Source organism: Callithrix jacchus, chromosome 10, assembly GCF_049354715.1.
Source record: "Callithrix jacchus isolate 240 chromosome 10, calJac240_pri, whole genome shotgun sequence".
Taxonomy (NCBI): Eukaryota; Metazoa; Chordata; class Mammalia; order Primates; family Cebidae; genus Callithrix; species Callithrix jacchus.
Genome location: NC_133511.1, coordinates 82,846,036 through 82,865,806, shown reverse-complemented (window position 1 = coordinate 82,865,806; position 19,771 = coordinate 82,846,036). Strand labels below are relative to the sequence as shown.

The 19,771-nt window shown below is 43.6% G+C and overlaps 1 protein-coding gene across 30 annotated transcripts in view; it reads left to right on the top strand.

Moving 5' to 3' along the window:
* The window catches only part of PLEKHA7 (pleckstrin homology domain containing A7), a 260,456-nt gene that overhangs the window by 193,827 nt on the left and 46,858 nt on the right, over positions 1 to 19,771 (top strand). For all 30 annotated transcript variants that reach the window (XR_013523322.1, XM_078340689.1, XM_035264207.3 and 27 more), the window contains one exon: positions 18,093 to 18,563. Coding sequence is in view for 29 of the 30 variants with exons in the window: in XM_078340689.1 (XP_078196815.1) it covers positions 18,093 to 18,563 (471 nt within the window). In the remaining variant the exon portion in view is untranslated. The remainder of the gene's footprint in view (positions 1 to 18,092; positions 18,564 to 19,771) is intronic.

The window sequence follows — 19,771 nt, the reverse complement described above, 5'->3', positions numbered from 1 at the left end:
CTTACTCCTAGTGCACATGCTAGTCCCCAACAGTCACTGTTTCCTGGTCTTTATTTTTCATTCTTTTAATATATATATGTTTACACTATATGTATATAGTCATTCCTTGGTATCCATGGAGGACTGCTTCCAAAAAGCCCCACAGATACCAAAATACTCAGAGTCCCTTATATAAAATGGTATATTTGCATATAACCTACGCACATACTTTAAATCATTTCTATATTACAAGGTTACATATAATACCTAATACAATGTAAATGCTATGTAAATAGCTGTTATACTGTATTGTTTAGGAAATAATGACAAGAAGTCTGTATGTGTTCAGTATAGACACAACCATCCTTTTTTCCCCTTTAGATATTTTAAATTTGTGTTTGGTTGAATTCATGGATATGAAACCCTGGATACAAAGGGCCGAATGTGTATATGTGTGGATATATACATATGCACATATATAGTTAAATATATACAAATTATTAAATATATATTAAATGTATATTTAACCATATAATAAATAAAAACATTCTAAGTATAAAAATACAAAAACTAAAGACAAAGGTATCCCAAATCACCTTCCCAAGGTAATCTCTATTATCAGGGTAATTGGCTTTTGAACTATTTTGTAGTCATTTATATATGCATATGCACTTACAGAAATGTGTGTTTATTTGTGCTTTCTGAAAGCATGAATAATGACATCTTAGAGATCATTCAGTATCAATATGTATGAATCACCTTTAACTTTTACTCATATGGTATTTCATAATGTAGATGTACTGTAGTGTATTTTTAAAACCTGCATTTAAAACTTTTGTATTGACCTTCTACAAGCCTCTGCATGTGTCAGTCTTTCAGATTGCTGGGTAAAAGTACAATATTTTTAAAATTTTAATTAATACCACCAAATTGCCCTTTAAAGAAAGCTATGTATTCCACTAGTGAATGTGTCATTTCCCCATATCTTTGCCAATAGTTGATATTATGTCTTTTAATTTTATATGGCCTGCTACATAGATAGTATCAATTATCTTAATTTAATGTATATTTCCATAATGGTGGGGATCTTTTATATTTATTGTTCACTTTTTTTAAGACACGGAGTCTGGCTCTATCACCCTGGCTGGAGTGCAGTGGGGTGATCATAGCTTACTGTAGCCTCGAACTCCTGGGATCAAGCAGTCCTCCTACTTCAGCCTCCCTGGTAGCTGGGACCTCTGTTGTGGGCCACCACATCATGCCTGGCTATTTTTTAAAATTTTTGTAGAGACAGAGGCTCACTATGTTATCCAGTCTGGTCTTGAATTCCTTTCCTCAAGCAATCCTCCTGGCTCAGCCTTCTGAGTAGCTGAGATGTCATTCACCAGCCACCATGCCCAGGTCAATGGCCGTGTGTATTTTCTATTAAGTGAATTGCCTGTACCCATCTGCTGTCCATTTTTCTACTGAGTTGTTTGCCCTTTCTTGCTGTCTCCTTTCCTGTGTGCTCTGAAATCTGCTGGATTAACACTGCTGCTTAGCCTCTTGCAGAGGTCGATAATAGGCTGTGGAATTTGTTTTTCCTCTTCTTTGGAAGTCAGGATGCTGTTTGCCAGTTTCTAACATTCTGGCCTTTTCCCCCTTGCCTTTGATTCCTCAGAGATCACCCAAAGGTTTCTCGATCCCAACTTCCCTTATGTCCCTGGGGCATCACTGATAGCCGGGTCTGGAGCTCAGCTACAATAGTGGAGGGCTTCCCTTTCTTCCTCCCTATCATGGACTCTCAGGCTCTCTTAAGCAGGTTTGTTCCCTTTTTCCTGGTGAAGATCATTCCTTCTAATGAAGATGTGGAACTAAACCCAGAAGCTGAAGAATTCTGCCTTCTCTATTTATGTTGGGTCATCTTCCCTAAGCAGAGACAACTACATCTCTCTCTCTCTCTTTTTTAAAGCCCTCCTTTATTTTCATTCTTTTAAAAATGGAAATTTTGTTGTTGTTTTGTTTTACCTTAAATAAATAAACCTCAGCCTCTTCTAGGCTTTATTCTTTCTGCCATTGTTCACATGGGCCCATTCCACAGTGGATTTTTGCCCCACCTTCCACTTCTTGTACACATCCTTTTATAATTTGTGCTCCAGGAGTTCCCTGTGTTGTTAGGCTAGAGGTGGCAAATGGGTTTCTTCTCCTGTCCCAACTTTGCTCAATTCATTGTGGCTGACTAGGATGCTAGGTAAGAGAGAATTTGAGAAAGAGATTGGACTTTATGGGAGAAAAGTACATGATTGGTAAATAATGTTGTGCCAGAACCCTTGAGGATTAATTTAGATAGCTGAGATTTGGCATTTTTTAGCATCAGATTTTGGTGTTGTAAGAGCTCCTCCCCTTTCCCTGATCTCCGGCCGTTGTATCATCCCTAGTTTTTCTCTGACTTTGAGATTTATCTTATTATGCTCTTTTTTTTTTTTTGGCGGGGGGGCGGGAGGAAGGCAGGAAGGGAGGGAAGAAGGACGGTAGGGAGGAAGGAAGGGATGAAGGAAGGAAGGAAGGGAGGAAGCGGGGAGGGAGGGAGGGAGGGAGGGAAGGGAAGGAAGGAAATCAAGCAATGAGAGAGACATTGCCGACCTGGATCTAGAGGTTTACAAGTTGATTTCTTTTTTTTTGAGAGAAGGAAAGAAAAAGAAAAAAAAAAAAAAGTAAAGGAGAAGAAGAGAAAGAGGGAGAGTAAATGGAAATATTGCTTTATTTTGAAAAAAATTGGGTATTAATAATGGCCAATCAATGTTTCATTTAAACTTATGGGTAGGTGTGATGTGGTATTGACAAGAATGTATATTTTGTGTATTTGAAGTGGAGAGCTCTATAAATATTTATTAAGTTTACTTGTTCCGGATCTGAGTTCGAGTCCTTGATATCCTTATTAATTTTCTGTCTCATTGCATCTAAGTCTCTATATATCTGAGTGTTAGGATCGTTAGCTCTTGTTGTTGCACTGATCCTTTTACCACTATATCTTTGTTGCTTTAAAATCTATTTTATCCGATACGAGAATTGCAACTCCTGCTTTTTATTTATTTATTATTTATTTTTGCTCTCCATTTGGTTGGTAAATCTTTCTCCATCCCTTTGTTTTGAGTCTTTGTGTATCCTTGCATGTGAAACAGGTCTGGATGTAACATGCCATTGGGTTTTGGCTGTATCTTTTGATTGGGGGATTTAGTCAATTTATATTTAGGGTTACTGCCATTTGATGTTGACCGGCTGTTTTATCCATTTGTTGGTGTAAATTCTTCTTTATGTTGGTGCTCTTTACTTTTTGGTGTATTTTTAGAAAGGCTAATACTGGTTGTTTCTTTCTGTGTGTAATGCTTCTTTCAGAAGCTCTTGTAAAGCAGGCCTGGTGGTAATAAAATCTCTGAGTTCTTGCTTGTTCATAAAAGATTTTATTTTTCCTTCAGTTGTGAAGCTTAGTTTGGCTGGATATGAAATTCTGGGCTGAAGGTTCTGTTCTTTGAGGATGTTGAATATTGGCCCCCACTCTCTTCTGGCTTGTAGAGTTTCTGCTGAGAGATCTGCTGTAAGTCTGATAGGCTTGCCTTTGTGGGTAACCTGACCTCTCTCTCTGGCTGCCCTTAGTATTTTCTCCTTCATTTCAACCCTGGTGAATCTAACGATTATGTGCCTTGGGGTTGCTCTTCTTGAGGAATATCTTTATGGTGTTCTCTTTTTTACCTGGGGTTGAATGTTGACCTGCTTTGCTAGTTTAGGAAAATTTTCCTGAATAATATCCTGAAGGGTATTTTCCAGCTTGGATTCATTCTCTCCGTCGCATTCAGGTACACCTATCAAACGTAAATTTGGTCTTTTCACATAGTCCCACATTTCTTGGAGACTTTGCTCATTCCTTTTTATCCTTTTTTCTCTAATCTTTTCTTCGCGTTTTATTTCATTAAGTTGGACTTTGACCTCTGATATCGCTTCTTCTGCTTGAACAATTTGAGTGTTTAAACCTGTGCATACTTCTCGGAGTTCCTGTATTGTATTCTTCAGTTCCATTATTTCACTCATACTCCTCTTTAAGTTGTCTATTCTCAATAGGATTTCATCAAACTTTTTTTCAAAGTTCCTAGTTTCTTTACGTTGGGCTACAACATGTTCTTTTAACTCACTGAAGTTTGTTATTATCCATTCCTTGAAGAGTGATTCTGTCATCAGGATGCGCTCGTTCTCCATCAAGCCTTGTTCCATTGTTGATGTGGAACTGTGATCATCTTTAGAGGGAGAGGCGTTCTGATTTTGAGTATTCTCAGCTTTTTTACGCTGGTTTCTTCCCAACATTGTAAATTTATCCTCCTGTCGTCTTTGAAATTACCAACTTTCAGATTAGGTCTCTTGAGTGGACGTCCAGGTTGTTAGTTCCCAGGGCCAGAGCAGCGGCGTTAAAACTGATGGTGCTTTTCTGCCCAGGATTCTCCTGTCTGGCTTCCTTCTTGTGTCCGTAGTAGGTGACTCTGCCTTCCCGGGGCTCCAAACCTCGGTCCGAAGGGGAACCGGTCATCGGTCATGTTTACTCTGCGCCGAGCGCTGCCACGCCAAGGTGCCATCACAGCTGCTGCGCTGGGCTCTGGTGTCCTGCTGGGACCCGTGCGGGTCCTCCAAACCTGTTTACTCTGCTCCGAGAGCTGCCCCGCTGAGGTGCCGCAGGAACCGCTGCGCCGGCCACGAGAGTCGTGCTGGCCACCGGTGTGTTTCCTCCACTGGGGGATCTTCTGCTCCGTGAGCGACCAGAATTTGTCTGAAAGTGTGGCGTCCTCTAGTTCTCCACGCTTTCCCTGAGAGCTGCAATCCCGGGATGTTAGCGATCGGCCATCTTGGATGGTTCCAACTATTATGCTCTTAATAAACTCTTAAAACTCCAGGATCATGTTTGCCCAAGGTTTCTTCCCTTTAAAAGTAAAAAACATAGGCCGGGTATAGTGACTCATGCCTGTAAACCCAGCACTTTGGAAGGCTGAGGCCGCTGGATCACCTGAGGTCAGGAGTTTGAGACCAGCCCGGCCAACATGGTGAAACCCCATCTCTACTAAAAATATAAAAATTACCTGGGTGTGGTGGTGGGAGCCTGTAATCCCAGCTGCTCGGGAGGCTGAGGCAGGGGAATCACTCGAACCCAGGAGGCAGAGGTTTTAGTGAGCTGAAATCGCACCACTGCACTCCAGCTTGGGCAACAGAGTGAGACTTCGTAAAAAAAAAAAAAACAACTAAAACTAAAACAAAATAAAAAACACACAATTTTCCAGCTTCTGAGTCACAACAAAGACATAATAGCATTTCTCCATAAATTTCTGAAAGCTGACATTGTCAGCCAAGCAAATACAGACTTATTAAATGTTCTGTTTTTCTCGAATAAGATATTCAGACATTTGGTTGGTTAAAATTATTCGTCAGACAGACTAAATCTTGCCTCTCCTCCAGTTTGGTGTTTTGCCTTGGAAAAGTTCCGTCTCTGTGAGTGGATGGCCCCAACAGTAGCATTTCATTCACTCCCTCTGGGATTCTCACCCAGAGGCTTCTCTCTTTATTCATACAGGCAGATGCTTCCTTTATTAGTGGTGGCATATATTAAGACTGTTAATTGCATATGACAAAATATACAGAGAAATTTACCTTTAAAATGAGGGAATTTATGGGTTCATAATCAGTGAAAAGCTCAAGATAGATCTGGCTTTGGAAACAATGGGGTTCAAGGCTTAGACAGTATCACTAGAAGTCATATTCTCAGACTCTGGGCTCCTCCCACCTGTGTGCTGAATTCAGTCCTGAGCTCCACGAGGAGGTCCCTGGCACATCTAGGACCTGGTGGCAAGATGGCTGCAGTAGTCCCAAACTCATGTTATCAAGGTTAAAATCCAATAGGAAAGAGCCAGAGTCTGGTCTAGAAGCTCTGAGATTCATACTGATTAGACACATTTAGGTTGCATTTATGTCCTCAACCATCTCCTGTGGCCAGGAACTACATCATGCTGATCGCAGAGGCCCGAAACACATGTTTCACATCTGAGAACCAGGGCTGGAGCCCTATGGACTAAAAGCGAGTTAGTGTGGATTCTCAAGGAAGTGTTAGGGCTCTGGGCAGAGGACCATGGGCAGAAATGGCTTACTGGGACAGGGTAAAGAGGGCATCAACAATCAATGTCCAGGCTGGTTGATTTGTCCCTCACTTCCTATTATACCTATTTCTTTTGCCTTAAATGTCTCCTCCCCATGCTTAGTCTCTGAAATCAGATTGACCTGGGTTCAAATCCTTGCTCTACTACTTTCTAGCTGTGTTATCTTGTGCAAATTTTGCATGCTTTTGAAACCTTGATTTTTCTCAGTTCATAGACTTGCTACAAGGATTAAATTAAACAAATGTATCAAGTGCTTACTTAGTACAGTGCCTGAGACATAGTAGGTGCTCCCTATCAGCTATATTGACTTCCATAGGATCTGGTTTGACAATATTTTCAGCACTTTTCTCTTTACCCTCTTCTAGCTTCATCATTAATTCCTAGATCTCAATGATGAGTCTCCTATGAACAAATTGCACTCTCCACTCTGCCAGGATGTACTCATCTCCTAGCAGTATGAGTTGTTCAACAGTTTCCCCATCCTGTCTTCGGCTCCCACTTCCCCCAGCGTCTTCCTATTTTTCTGGCCCAGGAGCAGAGATAAGAGCCCTCACTGCACCTCTGACTTTTTTCTTTCTTCTTATTTTTCTTTGAGACGGAGTTTCGCTCTCGTTTACCCAGGCTGGAATGCAATGGCGTAATCTCGGCTCACCGCAACCTCCGCCTCCTGGGTTCAGGCAATTCTCCTGCCTCAGCCTCCTGAGTAGCTGGGATTACAGGCATGCGCCACTATGCCCAGCTAATTTTTTTTGTATTTTTAGTAGAGACAGGGTTTCACCACGTTGACCAGGATGGTCTCGATCTCTTGACCTCGTGATCCACCCGCCTCGGCCTCCCAAAGTGCTGGCATTACAGGCATGAGCCACCACGCCTGGCTTTTTTTTTTTTTCGAGACAGAGTCTCACTGTCACCCAGGCCAGAGTGCAGTGCAACTGCACTTGGCTCACTGCAACCTCTGCCTCCTGGGCTCAAATGAACCTCCCACCCCAGCCTCCCGAATATCTAGGACTATAGGCATGTGCCACTCTGCCTGGCTCATGTTTTGTATTTTTTTGTAGCGATGAGGTTTTACCATGATGCCCACACTGGCCTCGAACTCCTGGGCTCAAGTGATCCACCCACCTCACCTCCCAAAGTGTTAGGATTACAGGTGTAAGCCACCACGCTAGCCTACACCTCTGACTTTTGTCCTCTATTTGCTACACAGGCTCCAGAGCTCCATGATAGACATAAATTCTAGTATTTCTGAGACCCCACGCCATGCCACATGCTGTGAGGAATATCCTGCACTACTGGCAGGGCCTGCTCTCTGCCTCCCCTGGTCATTTCCTTCTTCCCCATGTCCATATTCTTCCACTGGCCAGGCTGTAGACTATGGTTTTTGATTCTCTGCAGCCTCCTTGAAATCTGTCTTAGCCAATTTCCCTCATAATACTGCCTTTTCTATCTTGTCTAAGGATTTTTTCCCTTTGTAATAAGCTAAAGCAGTAAGTAATGAGGTTATTTGGAATTTACACCTCATAACACTGGTGACTCAGGCAGGAGGGCATATCAGAAAACAATTCATCATTTTTCTCAATTTCCTAACCTCTATATTCTCTGGTGTAGCTGCAGCCCTGTCTTAGGACTAAAGAAACTTGTAGTAGAGTCACCATTAGAATAAAGTCCAATTTCCTTAGCAAGTCTTTGGAAACCCTGCATGGGCCTGGTCCCTACAGACACCTTTGGTTCATCTCTTTCCATTTCCCATTCTCTGTGCCATGCTGAACTTGTTTCAGGAACTTGAATTCCTGCATTTGTTCATGCATTCATCCATTTTGCCTTTTATTCTGTAAATATTAAGGGAGGCTGGGAATGGTGTCTCACACCTGTAATCCCAGTACTTTGGGATGCTGAGGTGGGGGATCACTTGAAGTCAGGGGTTCAAGACCAGCCTGGCCAACATGGCAAAACCCCGTCTTTACTAATAATACAGAAATTATTGTGGTGATGCATGCCTGTAATCTCAGCTACTTGGGAGGCTGAGACAGGAGAATCACTTGAACTTGGGAGGTGGAGGTTGTAGTGAGCCAAAATCATGCCACTGCACTGCAGCCTGGGAGATAGAGTGAGACTCTGTCTCAAAAAAAAATATTAAGGGCATATTATAGGTCAAACACTGTTAAAGATGCTGAAATATAGCAATGTTCAAAGAGAGAGAGGCAAGGTGCCATGCTGCTGACATTCTGGAGGGGTCAGGCAGGAAGAGAGACCATAAACAGGAAAACAAGAAATAAGAAGATAATTTGTATCATGATCTGTGCATGAAGGCAGTAAGACCAAGTGATGAGTTAGGGTAGGTCTGGGGGAAGGGAGTGGCCACTTTTGTTTGGGTGGTCGGGGAAGGATTCTAGAAGGGGATGATGGGGAGGTGGGGCCTGGTTGATATAAGAAAGTCAGATATGCAAAACTTTGAGGAAGAGTGTTCTGGGCAGAGGGGATGCATGTACAAATGAGCTTAGAGCATGGCTGAACCAAAGTGAGTCCATCACCAACAGACTGATGAGGTCTGGGAGGACAGAGGACATGAGGCAACCAGGATCCCTCTGGGCTTTGCTCACCCACTTTATCAGCCCTCTCAGCTGTACCAGGGCAGCTCCAACGCATCCTCAGGTTAGCCTAGATGGATGTCATTCCTTCCTTTCCTGACTATTCATTGTGGCAGATGCCCCTGTTTGTAATACACTGTCGTTCCTTAATCATAGGTCTTTCATGCTAAAGTTACGTTGACCTGCTTTCTCATTGTTGCCCCTGCCAGACTTAAAGCTCCTTGAAAATGAGAACTGCATAGGTCTCATGTCAGTGCCTGACATAAAATAAGTATTTAGTTAATGGGTAGATAGATACATAGGGGTTTGGGCTACACATTTTCATATGCAGTTATCCAAAGAGCTCAAATCTCAAGAAATTTTATCTTTCACAAATGCAGGTGTAAAAAAAAAAAGACATTTTTTCATTTTTTGAGGAAGTTTCAGCAGTTTTACAAACACATACAATGCTTACACACAAAGTCAACCTTGTGATAATGCACTTTCAAGGAGTCAAATTTGCCAAAGATGCATAAAACAAATTAGAACTCTCTAACAGTCTTTATACAATTTGTATCTCCAGTATTTGAAATGATGTGAAGGTGAAATGCATTACTTAGCAAATTGGCCCTATGTGTGAAGGGACAGAAGTTGTACATGATTGAATAATTTGGTAGGAAATTCTTGAATTTTTTGCTTGTATTTTCACTTTTATGATCTTCAAAATACTCACTGCACTTGCATTTGGAGAATGGTTGTGGTATAGAAATGTTGTAAGTATATGCTGTCCATTTCAAAGTCTGGTTCTTGATCAGCTGTTGTAATTAAGCGCTTTTCCCCTTTTATAGCATCAGCGATAATTATCTTTTAAACGTTTGTCTTTCACCATTAAGTAGCCCTGTACACTTACCACAGCCATTTTGCGAGGGAATGGTTTTGCTGACCTCTTCCATTGTGCTGTGAGAAATACAGTAAGAAGGAATGATATATGACTTCTCCATGACCACATCTGGCCTTTAGAATTTCTACATTCTGAATTTTAATCTTTTGAGATTGTGATTTTTGACTTTAGGGATTTTGACTTTTCAGGATCGTATCTTTCAAACTTATGATCAGTACCAGGTGCATGGATGTTTGGCTGGCCAGGTGGGTAGATAGATGAATGGATGAACAGATGAACAAAACAGCTGGGAAACCTCTACCTGTAAGATGTTCCAGTGAGGACTTGGGATGGCTGGGAGTGATCTGAGCACTGTCCTGGGACTCCTGCATGGAGAATCGGCCTGCTCAGAAGTGGCCCACACATTTTGGGTTATTTGCACTCTTTGGAGAGCTAAGTCTTTGGCCTTCCAAACTCTGATCACCATGGGCAAAGTGCAGCCAGACAGCCCCCTCAGCAGAAGTAATTTATAGACATGTTTTCAGTCTTGCACAGGGCTTTGGAGTCATGTCAGATGAAGTTTGACATGACTGCTTCTGTCACTAGTTGTATGATCCACGGCAAGTTGGCTAACCTCTCTGACCATCACTTTCATTTTTTTTTTTTTTTTTTTTTTTTGAGAGAGAGTCTGGCTCTGTCACCCAGGCTGGAGTGCAGTAGTGTGATCTCAGCTCACTACAACCTCCACCTCCCAGGTTCAAGCAATTCTCCTGCCTCAGCTTCCCGAGTAGCTGCGACTACAGATGCCCACCACTACACCTGGCTAATTTTTTTTTTGTATTTTTAGTAGAAACAGGGTTTCGCCATGTTGGCAGGCTGCTCTTGAACACCTGAGCTAAGATGATCCACCCCCACCTTGGCCTCCCAGAGTGCTGAGATTACAGTTGTGAGCCATTGTGCCTGGTCACTTTCATTACCTTTCATGAAAGAAAATAATCTCTAACTCTGCGCATTTGTGTGATGATAAGAAGAGGTAATAAATGCTTAGCTCAGAGTTTTGCATTTAGTAAGTGCTCAGTTAGTGATGGCTGCTGCTGCCTGATTCCTGTCCTCTATTATATTAGAGTCCATTTATTATAGGCAATCCAGTAGTCATGTGTGTGCCCTCAACCTCTCTGGACTCAGTTCTGACCTTGCAGAGTTGTTACAGGGATTACAGATGTTCTGTGACAGATTCCTAGCACACGGTAGGTCCTAGCATGTGGTTACAATAACCAAGCCCTGACCATTAAAAAAGTGGATCTCCCAGACCGTGACTGCTGGTTTCCCTGGAGAGATGGAAAATGAGTGAGCATGGTGTGTGCTAGAGCTTCGGGGTGGCTCAGGTTGAGCTGTGACCAAGGCAGAAGAAAGAGAGAAGGATTCTCCAAGCAGGAATGAACAAAGTGGGGAGGCCTGGCAGGCCTGGAATAGCTTTTTCCTCTTCTTAGTCTGGTTTGTCAATCCCTACAACTTTAAAGGGGACTTGGCCAATATCCACTCTTCTGAGGCAGGAGGAAACCTCAGCCTAGCATTCTGGCTGTTTCATTTATTCTGCAACCTGGCTCTTCTCTGTGGGAGGGAGGCCTGAAGGATTGTGGAGGGTGTCATCAAAGCTGTCAGGCCCTCTGTTGTTAATTTAGGCAGAGCACAGCATGAAAAGTAGCAGGTCTATTCTCCCTCCATCCCAAGGGGGCTGCCCTATTTAACTCTGGGGAAAAGAAGAAACTAACTCCCTTCTCCATTTCTCCCTATCTCCTTCCTCAAATACCAGGAACTCATTCAAGAGAGAGAGCCTGCCTTTGGGTGCTCCACATTCTTTGGGCTTCCTTCTCTTCAGTCTTTTGTACAAGTCTGTTGATTATGCCCATGGTGGGTTCTGGCTTTTGAGCTCACCCTATTCCTGAGACTGCAGATCAGTGCTCAGGACCCAAGATCTGTTAACACAGGCTGAGCTGGTTTCCCATGTCAGAACTTCTCCCTCTGGCCTGGCTCAGATGCAACTTTCCAAGACTATCAGTGGCCTGCGTTCTTGTTCTTGGGCTCCTAGCTTGATCATTTAGGTAAGGTGAGTGGGGAAGGGATCCTTCCAGTGGGATTACAGCAGAAAGGCTCTGTCAGTCATCAGGTCTAAGGTTCAATCAAACCCTTACAAGCTGTCATTCCTCTTCCTGTCTCAGTCTTTGAATGAGACTGAATGGGTGTGTGTGGTTGGGGGGGAGGGGTTGTGTGCATATAGCATTAAGATAGAGGAAAATATTATTCCTTATTGCCTGAAGCGATAAAGGATTTGGAAGCAGAACAAAATAGTAATCAGTACACAATTGCTTGGTAAGATCTGCTAACTTTCAAGTTCTTGAGAGGAAAAGAAGAAAGTATCATGAGTCTGAGGTATGTGCTCATCCCACTTGCAAGGGAAAATAAGAATTTGCTCTAAACAGACACATAGCATTCTGTGATATGCTAGAAATGCTGGGGCCCAACCAGTCAATGAGATAAGAGTAGCCCCTTCTAAATCATGTTTGGTTGCTAGAAATAGGACAATCCAATTTAGGGTGGCATAATCAAATTGGGTTTTTATTATCTCCTGTAGCAGGAATCCAAAGTAGTCAGTACAGATTGGTACAGTAGCACTGTGATGCAATCAGGGACGTGGGCTCTTTATCACATTCTACCCAGCTTTTAGTATATCACTTTCATCCTTATTTTTACCACTTTGCAATCCAGCAAAGTCTAAGTTCCAGGCAGGAAGAAGAGAAGGGTTAGCTAAGCTTGACTTCTTGTAAAGACTTTCCTGGAGGACCCTACCTAGCAATTTATGCTTATATTTTATTGGCCAAATCTATGTTGTATGATCATCCTCAGCTACAAGGGAGGTTGGGACATATAAGTGTTTTGCAGGGTACATTGCCACTTTGAAAAAACTTGGGTAAAGGAGGAGGGAATACCTATTTGGTAGTGAAGATACTTGTATTTGAGCGCATACTGTGTGCCATACACTGTGCTATGCTGTTTCTTTGCATTGTCTTAATTAATCCTCACAACAACCCAAGGAGACACTGTTATCCCATTTTACAGATGAGGAATTTGCCCAAGGTCACACAGCGTATAGGTGGTGGAACCAGGGCTTGACTCCAGGTCAAACTGGTTCTAAAACCTGTGCCCACTGTCATTTTCAAAAAGTGACACATATGGCCAAAATAGTCACTGAGTGTCAGGAATTTCCTCTGTTTTTGAACAGAGACTGATTTCAGGTGTTCATGACCATAGCAGTGACCTGATGGGAATAGCAGCCTATTTGGGGCTTGTGTTGTCTCAGCTAAACATCTATGCTCTGCTTGGGCAAGCTGCCTGAATAAGACAGTCAGTGACAGCTGAGGGATGCTTCATTCTTTCCCATCATTGTGCTAAATCAAGCATTGCAGATCTCTTTTGTGACAAGTCTCCTGATTTGAGAGGTCATATGTTAAATTGTTGGGAATGCAAGGAGACAGGGAGAATACCAAAAACCCTTTTTGACCTTAAATTCCATAACTTAGTAAGCTAAATATTTAGGTCAGGTAAGGTCGGGGAGTAGGGAATATTACCTTCACCGCACTTACCTGCAGCCAGAGCCTGAACATTTTGGGCACAAGGGCACATCTTACGTAAATCCCAGAAACCATGGGAATTGGACGCTGTTCATAACTCCAAAGTCTTCAGGGCTAGAAAACTGCCCGGTAGCAAGCTGACTACCATTCACTTAGCTGCCCTCTAAAGCTTTGTTTTGCAATAAATGCTGGTATTAGTCTAAATAAAATAATTTATCATCCTCTGTCAAATTTATTTCCAGGAAATACTGGTATATATGGGAGTGTGTATACTCATGTACATACATTGCAAGGACTAAGAATTATGGTTATAAAATTATCTCCAAAGGCCGGGTGCGGTGGCTCACGCCTATAATCCCAGCACTTTGGGAGGCCGAGGCGGGTGGATCACGAGGTCAAGAGATCGAGACCATCCTGGTCAATGAGGTGAAACCCCGTCTCTACTAAAAATACAAAAATTAGCTGGGCATGGTGGTGTGTGCCTGTACTCCCAGCTACTCGGGAGGCTGAGGCAGGAGAATTGCTTGAACCCAGAAGGTGGAGGTTGCGGTGAGCCAAGATCGTGCCATTGCACTCCAGCCTGGGTAACAACAGCGAAACTCTGTCTCAAAAAAAAAAAAAAAAAATTATGTCCAAGGTTAGAGAAGACTAATATATTCTATGATTCAGGTGTTTATGAGAACAGTATTAAATGTGGTTGCCGTAATTAAATTGGGCTTCAGAGTTGTCTGGCTTTGAAGACAAAGGCTATTTTCTCTACTACTCTCATACTCCTGGGTGCCTGTCCCAGTGGGGGCTGTTTAGGTGCTTGGCAAATATATGGTGATTGTCTAGTGAAGGAAGAAAAATCCACATTACAATTGGTTGAGCTGAGACGTTACACTCACAATCTTTGGCTCCCGGAGTTGAAGACTCTTTCATTTCCTTTCAATTCTAATTTCATACACATAGATGGCATATTTGTTTCACTATCTGGCTTTTATGACAAGGTACTATTTATCTTTGGGGTGTGAATAGCAAGGAGATACAATTACCTGGGTATCACAATTGGAGTAACCACTTAGAAATATCAGAGCAAGTGAAACCAAAGTGGCATGCCAGATTATAAAGCTTCAGTGACTTGGCCAGAGTGTGATCCAGAGGGCAGCCAGAGCCTTAATCATCTCTGAAGCAGCCTTAGCACATCCTCTGTGGGTGGTTTCCTGGAAGTGAGAGAGAATAAAGAAGATAGGTTTGGTATAGTGGTTTATGCCTGTAATCCTAGCACTTTGGGAAGCTAAGGTGGGAGGATTTTGCTTGAGCTCAGGATTTCAAGACCAGTCTGGACAACAAGAAAGACCTTGTCTTTACAAAAAAAAAAAAAAAAATTAAAAATTAGCCAGACATGGTGGCAGGTGCCTGTGGTACCCAGCTACACAGGATCACTTGATCCCAGGAGGTTGAGGCTGCAGTGAACTGTGTTCACACCACTGCTTTCCAGCTTTGGTGACACTGAGACCCTGTATCGGGGGGGGGGCGGGAACACAGGAAAGAAAAGAAGATAATGGCCAACTTAGGCAACTTGAGGACTGTTGGTTCCGGTTACACCAATCTAGCTATAGAGGATTAAAGGGAGAAAGGAGAGACAAAGCTAAAACCTATTGTGTGGGAAAAAAAGACAAGAAAAAAAAATCCTATCCTATGTAGATTGTCGAACAGTTGTTCCTTTATGAGCTTACAGTAAGAATTACTTTTTCTCTTTTGAGGCGGAGTCTTGCTCTGTCGCCCAAGATGGAGCACAGTAGCACAATGTTGGCTCACTGCAACCTCCGCCTCCTGGGTTCAAGTGATTCTCCTGCCTCAGCCTCCTGGGTAGCTGGGACTACAGGTGCACACCACCACACAAAGCTAATTTTTATATTTTTAGTAGAGATGAAATTTCACCATGTTGGTCAGGCTGGCCTCGAACCCCAACCTCAGGTGATTCACCTGCCTCAGCATGCCATTGTGCCCAGATGAATTACTTTTTCTTTAAGTATAGGCTCCTGAATATTTCCCATGTTTTCCTACTACTGAAATTTATAAAGCACTGAATGTTGGCAATGGATAGGCCCTCACTCATCACTATCTCAATATGTCATTTTAAAATGATTTAATAAGCAGGACTCTTTCCAGTATAAGTGGCAGAAACCAAACTCAAACTAACAGTGAAAAAGGGAATTTAGTCTTGGTAAGGTGACTCACGCCTGTAATCCTAACAGTTTGGGGGGCTGAGGCAGGCAGATCACTTGAACCCAGGAGTTTGAGAGCAGCCTAGGCAGCACAGCCTAGTCTTTACAAAGAAAAACAAAAATTTTTTTAATTAGCAGAGTATGGTGGCATGTACCTGTAGTCCCAGCTACTCAGGAGGCTGAGGTGGGAGGGTCGCTGGAGCCCAGCAGATGAAGGCTGCAGTGAGCCGTGATCATGCCACTGCACGCCAGCCTGGGTAACAGAGCAAGACGCTGTTTCAAAAAAATAAAGGAATTTATTCATTCATAACCAAAAAGCCCAAAGAGATATCTGGTTTACATATCACTATATGTAGGAGCTTAAGCCAAGTTTTTAGTCTTCTCTGTTTCTTCATCTGCTTTCCTTTATGTTAACTTCATTCTCAAGTAGTGCCTTCCCACATAGTTGGAGCAGTTCCAACCCAAGTCCCACCCAGGGCTAACTCTGATTGGCCTGGAGTAGTCAGCCCCTGAACCAGTCACTGAGACCGTGGAGCTTCAGCTGGACCAGGAGTCAGCAGTACCCAAACCACCTGGACTGAGGGCAGGAGAAAGTGATCCCCAAATGAAAATCGAAATGCTATTATTAGAGGGGCAATTAATACGATGTGGGAGTTGGAGAGGAAAGATGTCCTCTATTGGGTAAAAGGAGTTCCAAAGATGCAATTTTTTTCCCCCCACAAAGCTTGGGGTTTCCATAGAAAAGACATTGGTACATGAACAGTGAGAAGAGTGATTGCTTTTCTCAGGTCTCCCTGTGTATTAGTCCATTCTTACACTGCTGTAAAGAACTGCCTGAGAGTTGGTAATTGATAAAGGAAAGAAAAATTGACTCACAGCCCCACATGGCTGGGGAGGCCTCAAGAAACTTACAATCATGGTGGAAGGGAAAGCAAACATGTCCTCCTTCACATGATGGGCAGGAAGGAGAAGTGTCAAGCAAAAGAGAGAAAAGCCCCTTCTAAAACCATCAGATCTTGTGAGAATGCACTCACTGTCAGGAGAACAGCATGAGGGTAACCTCTCCCATGCTTCAATTTCCTCCCAGCAGGTTTGTCCCAGGACACATGTGGATTATGGGAACTATAGTTCAGGATGAGATTTGGGTGGGGACACAGCCAAACCATATCACCCTACCTAAGTTAGACAACACACCCATACACAGTGAAAAGCAAACCCCATGTGGAGGACATCTAGATATTGACATTCTAACGAGCTCTCAGGGTGGATTGTTTCTGCCCTGAACCTGTGTTGATTATTGGTAGTTGAGATTCTGAAGATGTTGCAAAGACACCTGGGGTGTGGCCACCGAGATGTAAATGCAGTAGCTTTTCTATTAAGTACTCTCATATTGAGATGAAAATGCCTCTGGCTTAGCTATTTTGAGTAATGGATCTTAAGGCCAGGACCTTTTTACCAAGGAGTATGGCTAAACCAGCTGCCCCATCTAAGTAAAGTTCTTTGGTAATTTTTCTAGTCCATCTGAGCTGAATTGGAGCAAGTTCTCTTGCCTCCCTAATCTAAATTCTGCAAAGCTTGTGGAGCCACTATTGTATCCCTGGTGCCAGGTGATCAGGATGCAGACAACTAGAACCCTGGCCCAAGGAGGCAGAGAGAAGGGCAACTTACAGAGGGAGATGGACCATGAAAGAGGAGCCCTTTACCATGTCCCAAAGCTCCACCTGGAGCCTCAGTTCATACCCTAATCTATCACCCCACCCTATTCTCCTTAATAGCTTCCAGGTTTGCATGGACACACATGGAGAGGCAGTAGAGCAAAACCTAACGCACATGGGCTCTGGAGTCTACCTGGGTTTAAACCCAGTCTCTACTCTGTTCCAGCTGTTTGATCTTGGGCAAATAATCAAGCTTCTCTGTGTCTCACTTTCCTCATTGCTAAAGTCTGATTAATAATACTTCACAGAACTGTTCCTTGATAAGATTGGAACAGGTTACTGTTCACATAAAGAGCTTGCTGTGCCTGTTCTCTATTTGCCATCTTTGAAGAGTGTTAATTATGCTATCATTTGTACTTTGGGCTGTGCTAAACCCCAGTGGGAGGGATCCTGAGCTCAGGAGCCTTCTCTCTAAGCCCCTGACAGACAGACAAATTGCAAAAGGAAAAAGCAAGATCAGTAGCACAGAGTAGAGTGGGAGCACAGGAATGGTCTTCATGAGAATGTTACCTGTATAATTTATTCATTCTCTCTTGCAGTAGTAGTTATGGAGTGCCTATTGTATACCAGTCATTGTATAGAAATTCTGGGCATATGATAATCAGCCAGACAGGCCTCTGGCCAGAAGGAACTCATAGTTTAGTTGGGAGCTAGATGAGTAAACACACAGTTATGGTCCAGTGTGATTAGTATGAGAGTGGGATCAACATAAGATCTATTCTAACTTGGAAGTGTACGTCAGGGATGGCTTCCTGGAGGAGGTGATGGTAAGCCAGATCCCCAAAGGAGCAGAGGTTAGGCAGGGTGAGTGAGGACATGAGCATGAAAGGTGTCCCCGGCAGAGGGAATATTCTGTGCAAAGGCCTGCAGGTAACTGAGTGTATGGTGTGTTTCATTGTGGAGTCTTGGCTGTGGAGCAAGCTGAATGTGCTGCTGTCATTGCAGGGACATGGAGAAGGTGGAGCGGCAAGCTGTCCCCCAGGCCAACCACACAGAGTCCTGTCATGAGTGTGGCCGGGTGGGACCTGGACATACGAGAGATTGTCCTCATCGTGGCCATGATGACTTTGTCAACTTTGAGAGGCAAGAGCAGGAGGAAGAGCGGTACCGTTCCCAGAGGGACCCGCTGGAGGGCAAGCGGGATCGGAGCAAGGCCAGGTCTCCATACTCGCCGGCCGAGGAGGATGCCTTGTTTGTGGATTTACCCAGTGGCCCAAGAGGCCAGCAGGCACAGCCCCAGCGGGCAGAAAAGAATGGCATGCTGCCTGCATCATATGGCCCAGGAGAGCAGAATGGGACTGGTGGGTACCAGCGGGCCTTTCCTCCCAAGACCAACCCTGAAAAGCACAGCCAAAGGAAGAGCAACCTGGCCCAGGTGGAACACTGGGCAAGGGCCCAGAAGGCGGACAGCAAGAGGTGAGTAATAGACCCGGAATTGCCGCTTATAGTGAGTACGATAATATAGTGGCAAGAGCCGTCATTTAGCCAGCACTTGCTTCATAAGGGCAGGCTTAAACTCTTTACCTCCATTACCTACAGAAATCCCCATAACAACCCTGCAAGAAGGGGTGATATTCCTAACTTAGAAACTGAGGCTTGGAGAAGTGAAGGAACCTCCCTAGGGCACACAGATAAGTGGTAAAGCCAGAGTTCAGTCCTGGGTCTGTGAGCCTCCAAGGCAGTCACGTGATTACACCAGAGGCTTTTCTACTCAGGAAGAATGCCTTGAGACAGTCAGCATGTAAATGATATCCAGTCTTCTTCCTTTGTGCTGATACTTCTCTACATCCGAGAAATGTGTATAGAAATGAGAGTAAATGCAGATTCATTTTTAATTCCAGGCACATACAGAAGTGTGTAGGCACTGTTGACACTGGGCTTTATCATACCCATTCCTTGAAGAAGTTTTTAATAATTTAGAAGGTATGCATCTCTTGCTATTTGCCAAGCACTGTCTGTATTTTATTATAATTTCAGATTAATTAGGACACATCTCTGAATGTGAAGAATTCAGGGTCACTAGCTTCCTGTTGTCCCCAGAAGCCACTGTGCTTTGTCTTCATTGTGAAAGATGTGACAGATTCCCCTCACAATTCTCAGGCTTCTAAACAAATCACGAACAAGAGAGGAGAGAGCAAAGCCAGTATGCATTCAGAGAGCTCCCCAGGGATTGCAGTGGAAGTGCCAGCATCCAGACCGAGTCGGCCACAGGCCTGATAACATGCTCGAAAAGGCCACACTGCATTCTCCCTGTTGGCCAGGCCCCGATTTTCTACCTCTGGACTCTGGAGGTGGTAGTGCTCCTAGGGTAATAGCCTAGTACTGTTTTCAAGTATGTGGGTGTGTTGTGCATATGTAGGTTGCTGTAACCTCTTTAATCTGGTCCGGCTGGGCAGCTGTGAGAATGGATGGTGGATAAATCACAATGGAGCCTTCCTCAGTCACTGATAGGTATTGTTGTGGAGCAGTCTAGAAGAGAAGGCCTGTTGTGCTATAGCTAAGATACCTTCCCATTCCTGACTGGGAATGACTAGGTGTCAAACCTGTTTGTTCACATTTTGTATCTTAAGAAAACAGAAATTGACTGAAGACACAGGGAAGGGAAGCTGCTCTTCTTGGTGCTG